The following is a 16,555-nucleotide window of genomic DNA, read 5'->3' on the forward strand; positions in this document are numbered from 1 at the left end:
CATTGGGATCAGTTTGCCACAGCTCTTCCACTGATCCCTTTTTAAGAGGGGGTCAGGGGGTCATTTTAGCTTCTCTCTCATTTTGAACTCTGCTCCCCTCCGGCTGTGCCCAGGTGTTCATATTTTCTATTCACCGCCTCTTTCTGCATTGTGGGATGCTGGGTGTACAGCTCTGGAACTATCACTGCAATTCTCTCTCTGATTTGTGTTTGTGTCATGTAGTTTCATGAGCTTCTCACTCCCTGTCCCCCAGGACATTCCTCTCTGTGCGGCATGTTTCCCTCCTTCTCTTGTGTGAGCACCAAGACTAAAATGACAGCCTGATGTACCCCACATTCCTTATGCTCTCTCCTAGGGACATAACCTCTCACATGGCTTCCACTAAACAGCTCCCCAGATACTTTCACTTGCTCTTGCTTATTTCCCCTAACCATCCCCTGGAGGCTCATATACTCTCTGCCTGTGCCATGCCCATTTCCTCTGCCCGTGACCTCCCTGTTCATTTTGCTTTCCAGATGGTTTCATTCAGCAGCACACACATTTTTCCAAAATCCACTTTCACATTTTTGCTTTCCCCTTTCTCAGACTCGTCCCTGTCCTGATTTCACCCGGTTGAGGTCATGGTCCATCTTTACTAGCCATTCCCCAACTTTCTTCATTCTGACTGTGTGTGCTGTGTTCCGTTGCACCAGGTCCACCTTGCCCCCCAGAGCAGTCCTGGGCAGGGGCCACAAGCACTACCGGCACTACAGAAACAACACCGACACTGGAGCACTGTGCCCTTTTGGGGACATCTATACTTTGAAAGGCAACCTGCTTCCCCCACTGCTAGTGCAGAGCCTGTACGCATGCACACACAGTCACTCCACAACAACAGGGCAAGTAGCACCTCTGGGGGAATTCACAAGTAAACTGTAGTATATTGTTATGAAAACACTTTATACACAGCGCTTGTCCTTAGAGACCTGCCAATTTTGCATTAAACAAGTAGACTCCTTTATCTGAATGCATTAAGCATTCCATGAACTTTGAGAGCACTGAAAAGACTGAGGTACAGGGTCGGCGCTACCATTTAGGCAGCCTAGGCAATAGCCTAGGGCGCCGGAATAACTGGTGGGCGGCATTTTGCCGGAGGGGGCGGCAGGCAGCTCCGGTGGAGCTGCTGCAGTGGTGCCTGTGGACAGTCGGCTCCTCGCGGGGCTCCGGTGGACCACCCACAGGCACGACTGCAGCAGCTCCACCGGAGCCGTGGAACACTGGACCCTCCGCAGGCACCACTGCAGCAGCTCCACCGGAGCCACGGGACCAGCGTGCGGGGCGGCAAAACTGCTGTCCGCCTAGGGCGCTCAAACCCCTAGAGCCGGTCCTGCTGAGGTAACATTGATTATTTAGTTATCTGCAACATCTGGCAAGGTTTTAAGGGAGAACAGGCCCTCTCCTGCATTCCTTGCTTACCTAAACATTGACCAAAGCCAAAGGGAGTTTTAAGTGCAGAAGGCTACGGGATCAGGGCTGCATTTTGTTACCTGTGATTGCCAAGTCTCATCAAATCACTGTGCTGGACAGGCCATTTAGCCCACTCCCTGTACCATAACAGAACTGAATTCATTCTCCCTGAGTTCTTCTTCAAGAAAGTCTAAGACTCAGCCTCCAGTGAGGCAGAATCCATAGCTTCCTTTTTAGTCAGTGTCACTGCCAAACTTCTGCTTCTTATAGGGTCTGATCTTTGGCCTTTGGCACTCCCTTTAGCACTGCTCCATAGGCCACACTGCTGAAATGTAACCATTTTCTTTGCAAGCTGCTGTTCCAGGTTGGCATGCTGAGGTATTCCAGGGTGCTAATATAGCACATGTGACAGCTGGTAACCAGAACACACAGTCACAGGGCTAAGAAATAACATACGGAACTTGAAAACAGAAAGTAAATTTCCAGGTGGAGGGCATTAGCTAAAGAAGACGGTAAGATGCAGTATGGGTAAGTATATGAGGCATAGGCAAAAGAAAATCCATGAATATTGAAGTGTATGTGTTCACCTACACAGGAAAGAGATACTTTTAAATTACTTTGAACTCCTACACTGAGGACCTCTACGTTAATGAGTTAAGCCACATAACACCCCTGTGAGGCAGGGAAGTATTATTAAACACATTTAGAGGAGGAAAATCTAAGACACAAAGAGGTTCGTTGACTTGTCCCATGTCAACAGCAGAGCCAGGAACAGAACCCAGAACCAAAGGTGGCCAGTCCTGTATTCTAACCACTAGAAACACTTCCTCAAAGGTAGAAAGTCAACTAGAATCTCTGCTTATCAAATGCTGACAGCGTTGAGACACTTCTCAGACTGCTCAGCAGGTACATTAGTTAAAGAGTTACCCACTTTATCAGGAAGATGATTTTAAAAGAGGAAGTTACTTTCATAATTGGAAGTTCTTTGAGATGTGTTGGCCCTATCTGGATTCCCTTGTGGGTACGCATGTGCTCCAGGCCCCTGAAGCCAGAGAATTTTGAAAGCCGTGTCTGTTGGTCTGTGCCTACATCTTCACTCTCCTTATGACTCCAACTGAGGGGATAAAGGGCCGGGCGGACTGATCGTCTCTCCAACTCCTGCTCTACTGTGAATCAAAAGATGATCCAAAACAGAGCGGAAGGAGGGCGAGCAGTGAAATACAGACTGGGACCATACATCTTGAAGAATCTCCAGTAAGTAACTACTACTTCTTCGAGTACTGGTCCCTGGGTGGATTCCACTGTGGGTGACTGACAAGCAGTACTCGGGTAGGAGGAAGGTGTGAGAATGCAGATGGCAGAGCCGAATGAAGGGCCACCAATCCAAAGGATGCACTGGTGGGGACGTCCTATACTGAAGCATAACGCCTGGCAGTGTGGCTGAAACTCCATGTAATTGCTTTGTAAATATCAAGTAGAGGTATTTCTTGAAGCGATGCCACAGATGTCACTTGTGCTCTCGTAGAATGAGCCCTCACCCCATGAGGGGGATGGAGATTAGACAGCAGATAGCAGAGCAAAATATAGACATATTTTACAGATAAATGGATAAAGACCAAAAAGCTCCGGACTCGGGCGGTTCCAATCTGGTGGTGAGAAGGAACTGGGGAGGCAGCTGATCTGACTCACCTTTTATTTCCTTGGTTGAAGGCATGGGAAGGGCGAGGGTGCATGTGCAGATCAATGGATTCTGCTTTCAAAATTATCTAGCTCCAGGCACATGCATACCTACACATAGGACCAGCACTCGAAGAAAAACACCATTTTATGATAGAAACTAGGCTGAATACCAAGCCATTAAGCATAAAATGTAACTAGACATGGCTGGCTGGCTGTCTAAAGAAGGCCTCTGTCATAATGGCTTTGCTGATTTGATCGCAAGCACCAGAAGTGCTCGGAAACCACAGACTTTAAGAGGACTCAGTTTAGCTGGCACAGTTCTAATGTTCTCTGTTCATCAGCTCTTGACTGGCCATTAACCTCGGTCTCAGTGTAGTGGCATTTGTCAAATGGACAGTTGCCCATTAGCGAATAAGCAAAAAAAAAAAAACAAAACCAACCACCCCAGAATGAGACAGGAAAAAGCATTTAATGTAAAACTGCCCATTGGGTTGGAATGGGATTCCTGGGGGTGAAAGGCCACCTCATTAGGAGGAAAAAATTCATAACAAGGTTTCACTCTGTGGGTGAGTTGGATGGCATTTTATCTCATTTTAATCTCAGTTCATCTACTTTTGTACTGATGGGAAAGAAAACAAACCCTCCAGCAGTTATTGGCCAAGGTGCAGCACTAAGTGGAGGAGCCAAGAACAAGAACCAGCAACTCTCAGCAACTATTAGGACTTCATGATCATTCTTATTTATACAGAATCATAAGTGTGCGTGGCACTCTACAGACAAATAACAGACCATGTCCTGGCCCCACAGCGTATTTAGGCTCCTAACTTCTGTTGAAATGCCTTTGTGGATTTGGGTCTTACAGTCTTTGGCAGTGCAGATTGTGCAGCTTTCATGCCCCCCATGCTAAGCAGTGAGCAGAGCAACACCACTGTTTAGAGTTCATTTTCTGCTGGAGTATGAATCTGGTACAGTGTAGCATGATGTAGTCCTGGCTAGAGGGAGGTGTCTTGCAGGCAGGTGTTACGCAGGCGTAAACAACTTGATCATTATTGACCCTAAACCAAACCTGAACCAAGGCCCAGGTCACAGAAACACATTGGGTGGAGATGTTAAGATCTCTGAGATTATGTAAACCCCCCGTCCCTATTCATGCCAAACAATGTAGAGAGGGATTATTTTCTACAGTGGGATAAATTGTTCTGGGCCATTATGTCTCTTCCACCCTCCCATCTCCTCCACCTTCACACTTTGCATAAGTGCCAGAGACAATCATGGAAGCACAAGGCCTGCTCCCTGCAAGCATCGCAGGAGTGCACCTGACCCCACAGAGGAGCACAGTCATGATGCCACCCCTTTGCTTGTGGAGCTGGCTGGGTATGCTGCCAAGGGAACAGGCTGCAACCTTTAAAGAGTTGGTGCATTGAGCATGTCCCCCACCCCCTGGCACAGGGAGCTCGCGGAGGGATTGTATGTTCTGAGGTCCTCTGGGCCAAGATGGCCATACACAGTGCCCAAAGGGAGTCAGTGTCTTCCTAGCACAGTCTGGCTCTCAGTCTCCCCCCATGGGTTCAGGCCTAATGCCCACAGCAATGGGAACTGCCCCAAGGACTGAATGCCTTTTGCCACGGATCACCAATAATGCAAGGGGTTGCTCAGAATGGCCTGGGTTTGCTGTTGTGAATGTTATTTTAAAATGTGACAGCGCTGTGGTGTGTATCCAGCTATAAATGCCCCAAGAGAACACACTTAACTCCATTGGAGAGGCCGGTGTGCAGAACACTAGATGTAACACAAAGAGTAAGCTGGGATGATTCACAGGTTAGGGTATCACATTATAAAGAGGCTGCTTTGGTGTCATCTAGACAATTCTCAAAGAGGGAGGGGCGGCTTCACTGGTCACATCTGGACTTTATAAAACCTGCAGGGAGATTTCTAAAGCAAGGGTAATTGGGACTATACCCACTCCCCTGGCTGGGCGAGTAAGAGTTGGATGCTCAACCCTGGGAAAGACACTAAACTCTTAGGCTGGGGTATTCAAAGGGAGTTTAGCTCCCAAATGCCAGTGAAATTTCCATTGGTCTTTCCTCTGAAAACCCCAGTCTTACTGATTTAATGAATGTGAATTCAAATGACTAGTCTGTGCAGACAGAGCAGAGACACGAGAACGTTTAGCTTTCCAGACACCACTACTGAAAACAAAAGTCGCATTTCTGCCTTAGTGCAATGACAAAAATGACTTTTCAGCCATGAAGTGCTGGAAGTGAAGTCACTTAGCGCAAAATGTTAGTGTGCTCCTTTGCCCTACATCTAAATTATCTACCAGTATATTGCTTGGGTTCCCCCCACTGACCCCTCAAGGCTTTGAGAATTCTCCAGTGAAGGGATCTTTCATGATACCTCTTCCAGTGGGAAACTACTCTTCCAATAAGAGCTACAATTTAGTTCAGCATTTGGTCTCTATCCAGTTTGCACAAATTACTGGCTTTTGTGGGAGTAGAAAAACCAGCTCCTGGCATCAGGACCATTTCTTATGTGTTAATATGATTTTCTTGGTAGATATTTTAATTCCTGTTCGTTAGAAACTATTTTTATGACCTGTTGTACAAAGGTCGTTAATGGTCATAAAATAAATGATGGATTGATCCCTTTAAATATTTCCAACAGCTGTGTATATAGAGAAAGCAAACAAAAACGCAAAAGCCATTGTGACTCCAGTGCTCTCTTTACACTGTGGTTTCTTTTCTCTAGAAAACATACCACTTGATTATTGCTTCGCCTAACTGCCTATGTGTATACAGGATAGGCAATGTATATATTTATGGCCAGAAAAAAATACAGAGCTTTGTAAATTGCCTTAGCTATCTTGCTCCAAGAATCGGACATATCCCCAAATTCTGTCTCCCTCACGTTCAGTACCGACTCGCTGGATCTATAAGAAATATATCAGCAAAAAATCAGTGACCTAACAGGTAACTCCTGTATTATCATATTGTCAGGCTGAAACCTTGAAGGTGATTGGTAAAGGTACAATGAAAAAAGCTGCTGCATACACTGAGTGTAGCTAGTCGAAAACTCACACTGCAATCACACTGCAAGAAAGGTTTTAGCTGCAAAGCAAATGCCATTTGCTTTCTGTGACCCCCGAGTTGTCGGTGATGCAGTCTCTTCTAGCCAGCAGAACACCGAATTCCTCTAGCTGCATAGGGCTGTGCCAAATCGACACAACCAAATTCTAAAACTGCAAAATCTGAGGAGTTCATAAAAATACTTCTATTTTCAAGCAAAAATGTATTTTTATTTTTGCAAGTTAGTTCTAATGAAGATCAGATTTGCATCCACACACACTTTTTGAAATGTCATGTTTTGAGATGAACACTTCCATTTTATGAAAAGTGAAATGAAAACTAAGAATAATTTTTCCTGAAGTTTCATGAGAAAGCATTTGCTAGTTTGCTCAGTCGAGGTACTAGACCTAAGCACTTGTTACTGTGGGTAACATACACACTACTTGTAACAATTGGATCTTCAGGAGGTTTTTCTTCTGGGAATGAGGATACATTGCCAGCAAGCCAGTGATTCTGGTAATACAGCATCTTCCTTAGAAGTAGCATCTTTCTGAAACAGCCCTTCCCTGAAGGCTTAACAAATGGATCAGCACCATCCCAGAAAGTTACAAGTCTAAACATCAAAGTACCCAATGATCGGTGAATGCCCATGTATTAGGTACACAAGTCATTATGGCTGTACCATAATCATCTCTGCAATCTGCCCACATGTAAGGAGAGTCAGGGAAGAGGTGTGGACAACAGTGCAAAGAGTTTGCTCTGCTAGTGCATTCTCTGAGACTGATGCAGGATGACTATGGTGACTTAGAAATCTTAGCCCAAGCTGCCCTTCAACGCTTCCTCCACATCAGTCCTAACAAGGCAGGTGATTTTTATTTTATGAATCTTCCCTACATTTTACCTCTTTGTTTCTCAGTTCTCTTCATCCACTCAAGACAACTGGCATCCTAATGGCTTCTGACCACTAGCCAAACAAGAATGGCAAGCAACTTTCACTATATCGTGTGTCACCATCACTTTATTAACTGTCCTAGGTAATAACTGGCTGCTAAAAAAATACCCAGGTGAATTAAAAGACGGAGGATGCTTCCTCTGTTATTTGACACGAGTGCTGATGTAGTTAACTAATACATACCACTTCTTAAGGACTCTGCTAAATCACAAGCTGGATTTTTGCTTCTCTCTTCCAATACAAAAAGTCTAGTTTTACAGATACAGTCTTTGAAACTGGAAAAAAAATTGAGCACTGAAGCATGTATTTATTGTCAAAATCCTAATTTGAAAGAACAATGTAGCATGATGTATCTGGCAACTGCAGCAGGAAAGAAAAGACTTAGGGGAGGAAACTTCTCTCAGAATTAGAGACTTTCATTCCTTTAGCTGTTATATGCACCAATATGGCACAGCAAGGTTTGATATGATTTGCAAATCTGCCATGCTTTCGCGCATCCTAGCCCAGAAACATTCTCTGTAAACAATTGCCTGTTACAGAGAAAGTGTCTCTCCATCTCTATGCAAAGGAAAAACAAAAGGCCTGTTCTCTTATTAGAGAGAATTATTTCTATCACTGTAAATACTGTCTGTCATTCTCTTACTGTATGTCTGTCAAAACAGGCATGGCTGCACGTACCTTATAATGTGATTCTGTCTCCTCTTCCTGAGTAGAACTGGAGGGAGATGGTGTAGCAGATTTACTTCCTGGGGGTGATGGGGAACCATGGGTAACACCGCTCCTCATACCCATCTGAGAAATCAGCTGTGACTGGCTGAGGGCACTCATGTGACCGGCTAACATCCCTGGTCGATTGATCAGGGGGACTTGACGGTTGGAATCATAGGAAGTGGCGTCTGAGTGGACCATCTCCTGGATCTGAGTTAGGAGAATATTACTTTTTAATTAAAAATATATTTTATTTATTGTCTTATAAAATTACTTTATGATGAACTATTATTGACTGATTTAGAAATTATATTACAGAACTGGTAGAGAAAAATCATCTTCCCTGCCCCTTTCCAAAACAAAAGAGAGCGAGTTGGACAACGTGTGCTTGGGGTTTCTCCTTTCCATAATTTTCCTGTGGGAAAACAAGGGTTACGTCTACACTGAAGCTAAGAGGTATAAGTACCAGCTCACGTAGATGCAGGCACGCTATGTCTGCTTGAGCTAGCATGCTAAAAATAGCATAGCAGAGTGACTGTGGCGGCACGGCTAGGTGCCTGCGTACATCCTTAGGATCTCAGGATCTTGGATAGCCCAAACTGCTGCCTTGGCTGCTGGGGCCACCCCATGATGCTATTTTTAGTGCATTAGCTCAAGCAGAGCTAGCATGTGTATGTCGACCTGAGCTGGTAATTACATCTCCCAGCTGCAGTGTAGACGTACCGTAAGGGATTACAACATAAGGGCTTAAATTGTGCCAGTAAAATGTGTGTGAGCATGTACCAGCAGAGAAATGGGAGAGATAGCTCAGTGGTTTGAGCATTGGCTTGCTAAACCCAGGGTTGTCAGTTCAATCCTTCCGGGGGCCATTTAGGGAACTAGGGTAAAAATCTGGGGATTGGTCATGTTTTGAGCAGGGGGTTGGACTAAATGACCTCCTAAGGTCCCTTCCAACTCTGATTTCTATGATTCTAAATGCTTCAGGTTGTATTAGTGGGAAGAAACTTCCCCCAGGGGCAGGCTACAGCCAAATTGTCTAAAGTGTCTGAAGCACCTGGTCCTGGCCACGGGATGTCAAACTAGCTAGGCCAACCAATTGAACACACACACATTGTGCAGACACATCGTAGGCCCTTGTGTTTGAAAGTTCAGCCCTGCTCTGCTCAGGGATGCAGCTGCAGAGAGTTGTGATTCCTCGTGCCCTGCACATGACCAAATACAATGTGTTATCGCTTAGAAAACTGAGAGGCTCAAAAAATTAACTTCGTCATGTTTAACAAGTTACCACAACTTCTCGGTTCCCCTGCTCTCTGGCTTAAACAGAAAAGTACAAGTAGGAATAAATAAATACATCATATACTCTGGAGCAGAACAAGCAGAAGTCCCCGCCTTTCCCAGACAGGTCTGGATTTGGCTTTAGGTCAGATAGCAAAACATAAGTAGGTTTTGTTGCACAAGTCTGTTATTTGACCGCACTGTGAAAACACAAATTCCAATGTAACCCGCTGAGGATCTGGCCCCATGCTGAGCTATCATTAGGGAAGTGACTTCAGCATAGTAAAACCAAGAAGATTCCAAGACCCAGAAGCGACTGTGTCCTAGAAATCGGGGGTGGGATGTGTGTGGTCATCTCACACAGTTTGCTCCCATGTGCTGTACAGACCGGCCCAGGCACACAATGGGGTGTGTTAAGAATGATGCCTGAGCTTTATTGCCAAGAGCCTTACCTGGCACTGCTCTGACTGCAGCATCCCTTTCACAGAGGTTCTACCTTTTAATTTTCTCAATAACAGTTAAACAATGGGTGCAAACTCTCCCTTTGTCATAAAGCCCTGTGTTTACAAAGAGAGGTGCCATTCTGGCAAGTCTGAGCCCCTGGACTGGCAGAGAAGTCAAGAACTTTTTGTATTTACGTACTTAAAACATGCCACCCAGTGCTCCAGACACTGGAACTAATGGCATGAAACAACGAACACTCGGACCAATATCCTGCTCCCCACACAGCAAACACTGCCACAGATACCCCCCGCCAAAGATCTGACCCTGCTCAATCATACATCCTGTCCCTCAGAAACATGGGCCTTGTCCCATCTCCTGAAGGCCAGCAGATTTGGGTTCGGGCAGACTGAGGCAACAAACAAATTCCATAGCCAAGAGGGCCAAGGATTTCAGAAGTGACTATTGATTTTGGGAGCCCGACCTGGGACACCTTAAAGGCTCCAAATTTACAGAGCGCAGGGACTCTGCACTTTTCAATGGAGCCAGCCAAAACCATGAGTCACTTTGGACAACCCTACCGTAGGACCCCTCACTGGGACTGTTCTGCTTCCAGCCCCCAGCAAACAAACAGGATGTGTTCAGAGGCGCAGAGCACTGTGTGTGACCAGACTCACGCCACCCCAGCAGGATGCCCAGATCTTGTTGGCAGTGTGGTGTGTAAATGTGGTTCTGTGAGCTAAGTGTCCCCTTGAGCTCCCTCAGGATTCCCTCTTAATGTGACCACACTTGAAAATCAGGATCTTCATCCCATTAGCCTGCAACCACCACGGTCAGACTGGATCCATGAATACAGAAAACGAACCACACACGACAGACAGAGCAAGACAGATTCAGCGTGACCCTCTAACTCCCCAACAGAATGGTGACAGCCTACTCCCGCCAAAGGACAGCTTACAATGTAAACCTTCATACTGCGAGCAAACTCCACCTCAGTCCATGGCTGCAAGGGAGCAGCATCACACTCACACATTCAGGGGCACGTTCTGCTCCTACTGAACTCAATGGCAAAGCTCACATTTGTTTCTATGGGAGAAGAATTATGAGGAACAGGCAGCAGGATCGGACCCATAACAAGGGAACAGGCTTGTTTTGCACACGTCAGGAGCTCAGCCCTTTCCCAGATTCAGAAGATCGCACACGCTGGGGCCTTAACCAATGCTGCAAGCACATCAGACACAACCTGCAAAAATTCATCTTTGCACCTGTCTGGAAAGTAATGTAAAACAACAGACAGAGCCTGCTGGAAGGGCTGAAAATATAATTGCTTGAGGGCCAACTACGTGAAAAGGTGAAAAAAATGAATATTATTATTTTGGGCAGAGAATCTGTATGTCCGGTTCATATGGCAGATTGTACAGACGTCAGGCTTAAATCGCAAACACCAGCGATGAAAGGTGCTACACAGATCATTAAAACGCAGAAGAAAAAGGAGTGAAATGCCAACAGATGCTTAAATACTCCCAAGCTATGCTAGGGAGAGAGGCTACGGTGAGGAGCATTACTGCACAAAGAGCTAAAATGCCTTGTTTACCAACAAAAGAAATGTTCATTGTCTAGCCATTTTCAGCCTTACCATTCTGCCATCCACCTCTGAACAAGCCTCAGAATATACAACCAGCCCAGTCTCAAACTGAAGGCCCTTTGGACATGGATGATCTTCTAGGCTGTAGTTCATATTGTGGGGTACCATGGTGCCAGGCAGAGTGTGGGAACCTATATACTGAAGGAAGACAAGACAGATAAAATAGAGATATAAGGCCAGATGCTCAGCTGGTGTAAATCACTGTAGCTCATAGACTCGTAGACTCTAGGACTGGAAGGGACCTCGAGAGCTCAACCAAAGTCAATGGAGCTAGGTTGATTTACACCATCTGAGAACCTGGCTCATAATTTATCAAAGGTACTTCTAGACCACCCCATCACCTAGTAATGAGCACTGACTCACGGTAATCAGCCTCTGGAATATAGTGAAGAAGAAATCCTGGAGAGGACTGCTGCACCTGCTCAGATCATGCCACATGATAACAAGCCCTTCCCACTGAGAATGAGCTGTACTGTGAGAAACATCAGGCAAATTCAAACATGACGTAAGCGGCTGCAGCTCCACTGAAGTCAAATGGGTTGCATCTGGCTTACATCTGGGCTGAATTTTGTCCAACATTTCTAATTCCAATTGGCTTTTCACATCTTCCTTCAGGCTCTGGGAATTGCAGTAAAGAAATGGCTGTAATCTACAATCATAAGGAACCCAATGTAAGAGAGTGCAAACCAGTTCCCAACTTGCTTTATTGCTCTCTTAAAAGTTCCTTTTTGTAGACTTTAATGTCTGAAGTTATATATTTTGGATCAAACTTCCGAAGGGCAGAGAACCATATACATACAGACACCAAAAATACACAACCTTATTTATGCGTGCAAATTCTAGGGTTGTGTGCATAAATTTGGCAATGCACTGACCCAAATTGCACCTGCAGTTGCATGCACAAATAGAGGACAGAGTTGCCTTTCTATAAATGCAGCATTATTTAGTGGATGAAGCACAGGTCTCTAAATGAGGCCCTCCTGCATTCTACCCCTGACTTTTTGCATGCCCTTGTACTTTTCATAGAGATGACTTTCCTGGCATCTGATTATCCAATATACACAGATAAATATCTGAGACACGTAGTAATCACACAAATAGACCAGTGAGGGGTTACTGAAGTTCCAGACTCGATGTAATAACAGAATAATGACATTACTATGACGTGCTACTTGTTTGGATACAAGGTTGTAGAAAATTAGAGCCTTCTTCAGAGCATTGACCAAAGACATTCAACACTTTATTACATGTACCATTTGTCTGATCTAGCATTGAAATTCCCATGCTCCATGCTGCTCTCCTCCATCACAAAACCTACCCTCTGTGTCTATGGGAGGACTGTGTGGAGTCCTCACCGTACTGCCTGTTACTCAGTGAAGCTGGCAAGTCTGGAAAAAAAGAAAACTAGTTTGTATACCTCTCCCTCAATTAATCCACTATCTCCCCCACATTCTCATCTGGGCATGCTAGGGACCCGATTTTGGAAGGACTTAGGCACACACTGAACATTACAGACATGAGTAGTTTTCATATTCAATGCAATTATTCGTATTTGTAAAGTTAAGAACATCTCTAAATTTTTGCAGAACCGGGACCTAAGCCCTGATATCACTGCAGACCCAATCCCACAAATACTTGCTCACACAAGGGATCCTTACACATACAAGCAGCCCCAATTAATCCAATATGACTATTCACATGAATGAAAACTACTCGTGTCAGGAATGCTTGTCAGATCAGAACCTAGAACAGAATTTACTTTTGGGGACTTAGTCAAATAACAGTGGCCTCAGAAGTCCTCGGAAAAGACTACGCAACAAAAATTTGTGCTGCCTTTCCCAGAGAAAACCCTACCAGGATTCACATTAGGCTATTTATCACCTCCCCCTCCCACATACAGATCAAACAATTACCCCTAACCCTATAAACAAGGCCTATCAACATGTCAATGTCATCAGCAGTGTGCCAGAGTTCTCTTACTAATTTCAGAGACAGGGCTAAGTCAGCTACTTACGTACAATCTGATTCAGCCACAGAAGTCGTCAGCAGGAGGGAATCAAATAGTCTTAAATATCTTCCAGAATTTTTGCTTTTCATATTAATCTGATTAATGTTAACATGAGTTTAAAGACCCAGGGCTTTATTTATTAACAATCTTCGTTTCTGATAAGCCCACTGAGGTGCAATCTCTCATTAACAGGGGAGTCCTGCCAACCCCATGAGCAGCACATAAAGTAAGAAATGGAGGGAAGAGCTGCTAGGGCTCAGCAGGCTCCAGTGGAAATAAATCCAAACGCAGAAGCGGATTTACTGCTGCAGGTCAGGAATCGAGAGCTCTTCCACAACACCAGACAGCACACTCCGCTCATGCATTCAGATCATACACGTGGGGGGAGAACAGATTTTGACAAGAGCAATCCCTTTCTGTGTTAATTACTTAGTGCTGTGATTTAACTTTCAAACAGCAAATACGTCCCGCATAGATATAACACCAAGAATTTGACTTAGGCTGACTACGTTTCATGCCCTTTAAGGTCAGGCTGCATCACTGTCCTCAGCTCGCATCACTGTGAAAAGATACAAATAAATACATGGAGAACCCACAGAAATGTGAGTTAATGACAGCAGTGGCCTGTGCTATAAATTGGCAAGGAATTTCCAATGCGGGGGGGAGGGGGGAAGAGAACAGGGACTGTCCAGCTAAGACATTCCCAAACTGTGGGGCTTGCTGGACAGCTGACTTGTCACAGGGCACTGGCCCCTCCTCCTCATTTCCAGATGCTAAATTGCACTGAGACAACTACAACCACATCAAACACTTGCCTCCTAAAACTTTTCCATCTAAGCAATCGCTGTAGTGGCGGCAGGGATGGTGAAGGATCATGAATGGGAAAGGAGGGGCCAGTGAGACAGTTTCCGTATGAAAGATGTGGTTCAGGTTATGAAAATGTTTCTGCAGAGCAGGTTTTGCATGTTGCTTCTGGGAGTCCTATGCTCAACAGCTATCTCAGGATACAAGCACAAAATAGATGAGTGGGACTGATTCAAGCCCCTACCTGTGTATTTAGTAAAACGAAATACTGTACGACAGCCACTCTCTGTTCACCAGAGGCCTAGGACTAGGGCCTTGACTCAGCAAGGGATTTAAGCACCTGCCTAACTGTAACCACCAGAGTTTAGTCCCACTGACTTCAGGGGGACCACTCGGGCTTACAATCAGGCACACATTTAAGCACCCTGTAGAACTGGGGCCCAAGTCATAGGGCTCTTGGAAACGGCTTCTGCCTGTCTACAATATTTCATTCTACAGTTGTCTTTTTAACAGTGAGGTTGATTAACCACTGGAACAAACTACTAAAGGAAGTTGTGGATTCTCCATCTTTTGAAGTCTTCAAATGAAGACTTGATGCCTTTCTGGAAGATGCTTTAGCCAAAACAAGTTATTGGACACAATACAGGAATAACCGACAAAATTCCACGGCCTCCGTTTTACAGGGGGTTAGACTAGATGATCTAATGGTCCCTTCTGGCATGAAGATATAGTAATCTTTTAATCTAAATGAGGAGGGTGCTGCAGGTGCATTGACTGAGAGGGCTAGTCATCCCAGAAATGGCACAGTAAGGGCTGCTGCAGGTCAGAAATTGAGTGTATTTGCACTAGGCAGAATATTCTTGGGGGCCAGGAGAGAACTGTAATATCAGTGGGGTGAGGCAAGCAGAACTGAGGTGAGGTTCACAGCTGGGTGTGGGGAAGCTAGTATGGGATCTGTCTGGCTCACATACAGTGAGTTCAATTGGAGATTTCAAAGAGAAAATGGTAAATTTGTCTTGGATTTTGTCAGTTTAATCCAGACCTTTCATGTTCAAGATGATCTGCCAGCTCCCAAGGAAGAGCATAATTTATTGTCCTTATTTTAAATTTAAATGAAGAAAAGTTTATAAAATGTGTGTTTTATAAATGGGGAAGGCTTTAAAATGTGATTTAAAAAATCCTAAAAGCTAAAATAGCTCATTCTCATTTGCAGCCATTCCAGTCTCTTGGGTAAATACTGTATTAAGACAATTTTAAAAACTCTTATTATGTGGGCAATGGACCACAACGGCTCCATTTATCTATTAAATATGTAATCATACATTTTTTCTTTAAAGTGCATATTATTTATGCAGCAGAGCAGAACAAGTTCAGGAGTGTAATTATGGATAATGGACATGTGCTACAAATTCTTATGAAAAATTGTGGGAATGAGTTAGGGTCTGAGCCAATGCTCATTGAAGACAATGGAAACACTCCCACTGACCATAATGGTCTTTGGTCAGGTCCCCAGAGAGTTTATCCAGCAGGCAGGATAGAAATTTCAGCAGCTCTGCTTTTTGTTGTCTTTCAATGACCCGCATATGATTTTCTCCACCCATGGGCGGCTCTAGGGATTTTGCTGCCCCAAGCACAGCAGGCAGGCTGCCTCCGGCGGTTTGCCTGCGAAGGGTCCGCTGGTCCCGCGGCTTCAGCGGACCTCCTGCTGGCATGGGACTCTGGGAGAAACTGGGACTCCAGAAATACCAAAAAATTGAAAACCTTCTTAACAAAGGGTTGGCAAAATCCCTTTACAATAAGAACTGGCACATTCCCTGCCACACTCTCAGAATGCTTCTTAATCGGTCAGGATTGCCTCTGCCCTGTTTAGATTAAATTTCAGTCAAGCTCACTCCCATGTGGCTCCCGGCCTCAGCCAAGCACTGAAAAACTGAGACCCTGCACTACCTGCATTCAAAGAAAAGGGGACAGTGCTGTGTATCACCAGCCTACTAGTAGCACTGCCACCCAAACCACAGCACAACCGCCACCTGCAGCCTCAGACACACATTGAACAGGTGGACTGACAACACTGATAGCCACGGAATCACCAAGGTCTCAAAGTGCTTTGCAGACACTGATCAGCTCTCAACTTCCTAGGGGCAGCATCCTCATTCTTGTTTTAGGGATGTGAAAACTGAGGCAGGGAAATGACTGACCCAAGGCCACCCAGTGAGTCAATGGCAGAGATGGTAACAGCTCCACAATGTTCTAATCCATAGACAATTATTCTAACCTCTGCACATGCCTCTTCCTTAAAACAAGGGAGGACCAGTATTATTGGTTAGTAGTGAGGGAAGACAGCAAGTTAAGCATGGCATCCTCATTCAGAGCTATTGCCTGCAGACCACTCACAGGGTCACATTTGGAAGGCTACCTGAGCAACCTGAAAAATATGTTTTGAAATAATCCTGATGCACGATATGGGGGAGAAGGTTCCAAAGGTGGGAAGGAAGGGCAGGTGGGCTTCCAACTGAGTCTGCCTTGCTACT

General features: G+C 45.1%; 1 protein-coding gene across 4 annotated transcripts in view; it reads right to left on the reverse strand.

Annotated features, from left to right (window-relative positions):
* TOX2 (TOX high mobility group box family member 2) overlaps positions 1 to 16,555 on the reverse strand; it is a 272,150-nt gene that overhangs the window by 44,827 nt on the left and 210,768 nt on the right. For 2 of the 4 annotated variants that reach the window (XM_030533449.1, XM_030533450.1), the window contains exons 4-5: positions 11,204 to 11,350; positions 7,822 to 8,061 (exon numbers count right to left, since the gene is read on the reverse strand). The exons of 1 other annotated variant lie outside the window; for it this stretch is intronic. In XM_030533449.1, coding sequence (XP_030389309.1) covers positions 7,822 to 8,061; positions 11,204 to 11,350 — 387 coding nt within the window. The remainder of the gene's footprint in view (positions 1 to 7,821; positions 8,062 to 11,203; positions 11,351 to 16,555) is intronic. One more of the 4 variants, XM_030533451.1, reaches the window with a different exon arrangement.

The sequence above is a fragment of the Gopherus evgoodei genome, chromosome 14, assembly GCF_007399415.2.
Source record: "Gopherus evgoodei ecotype Sinaloan lineage chromosome 14, rGopEvg1_v1.p, whole genome shotgun sequence".
NCBI lineage: Eukaryota > Metazoa > Chordata > Testudines > Testudinidae > Gopherus > Gopherus evgoodei.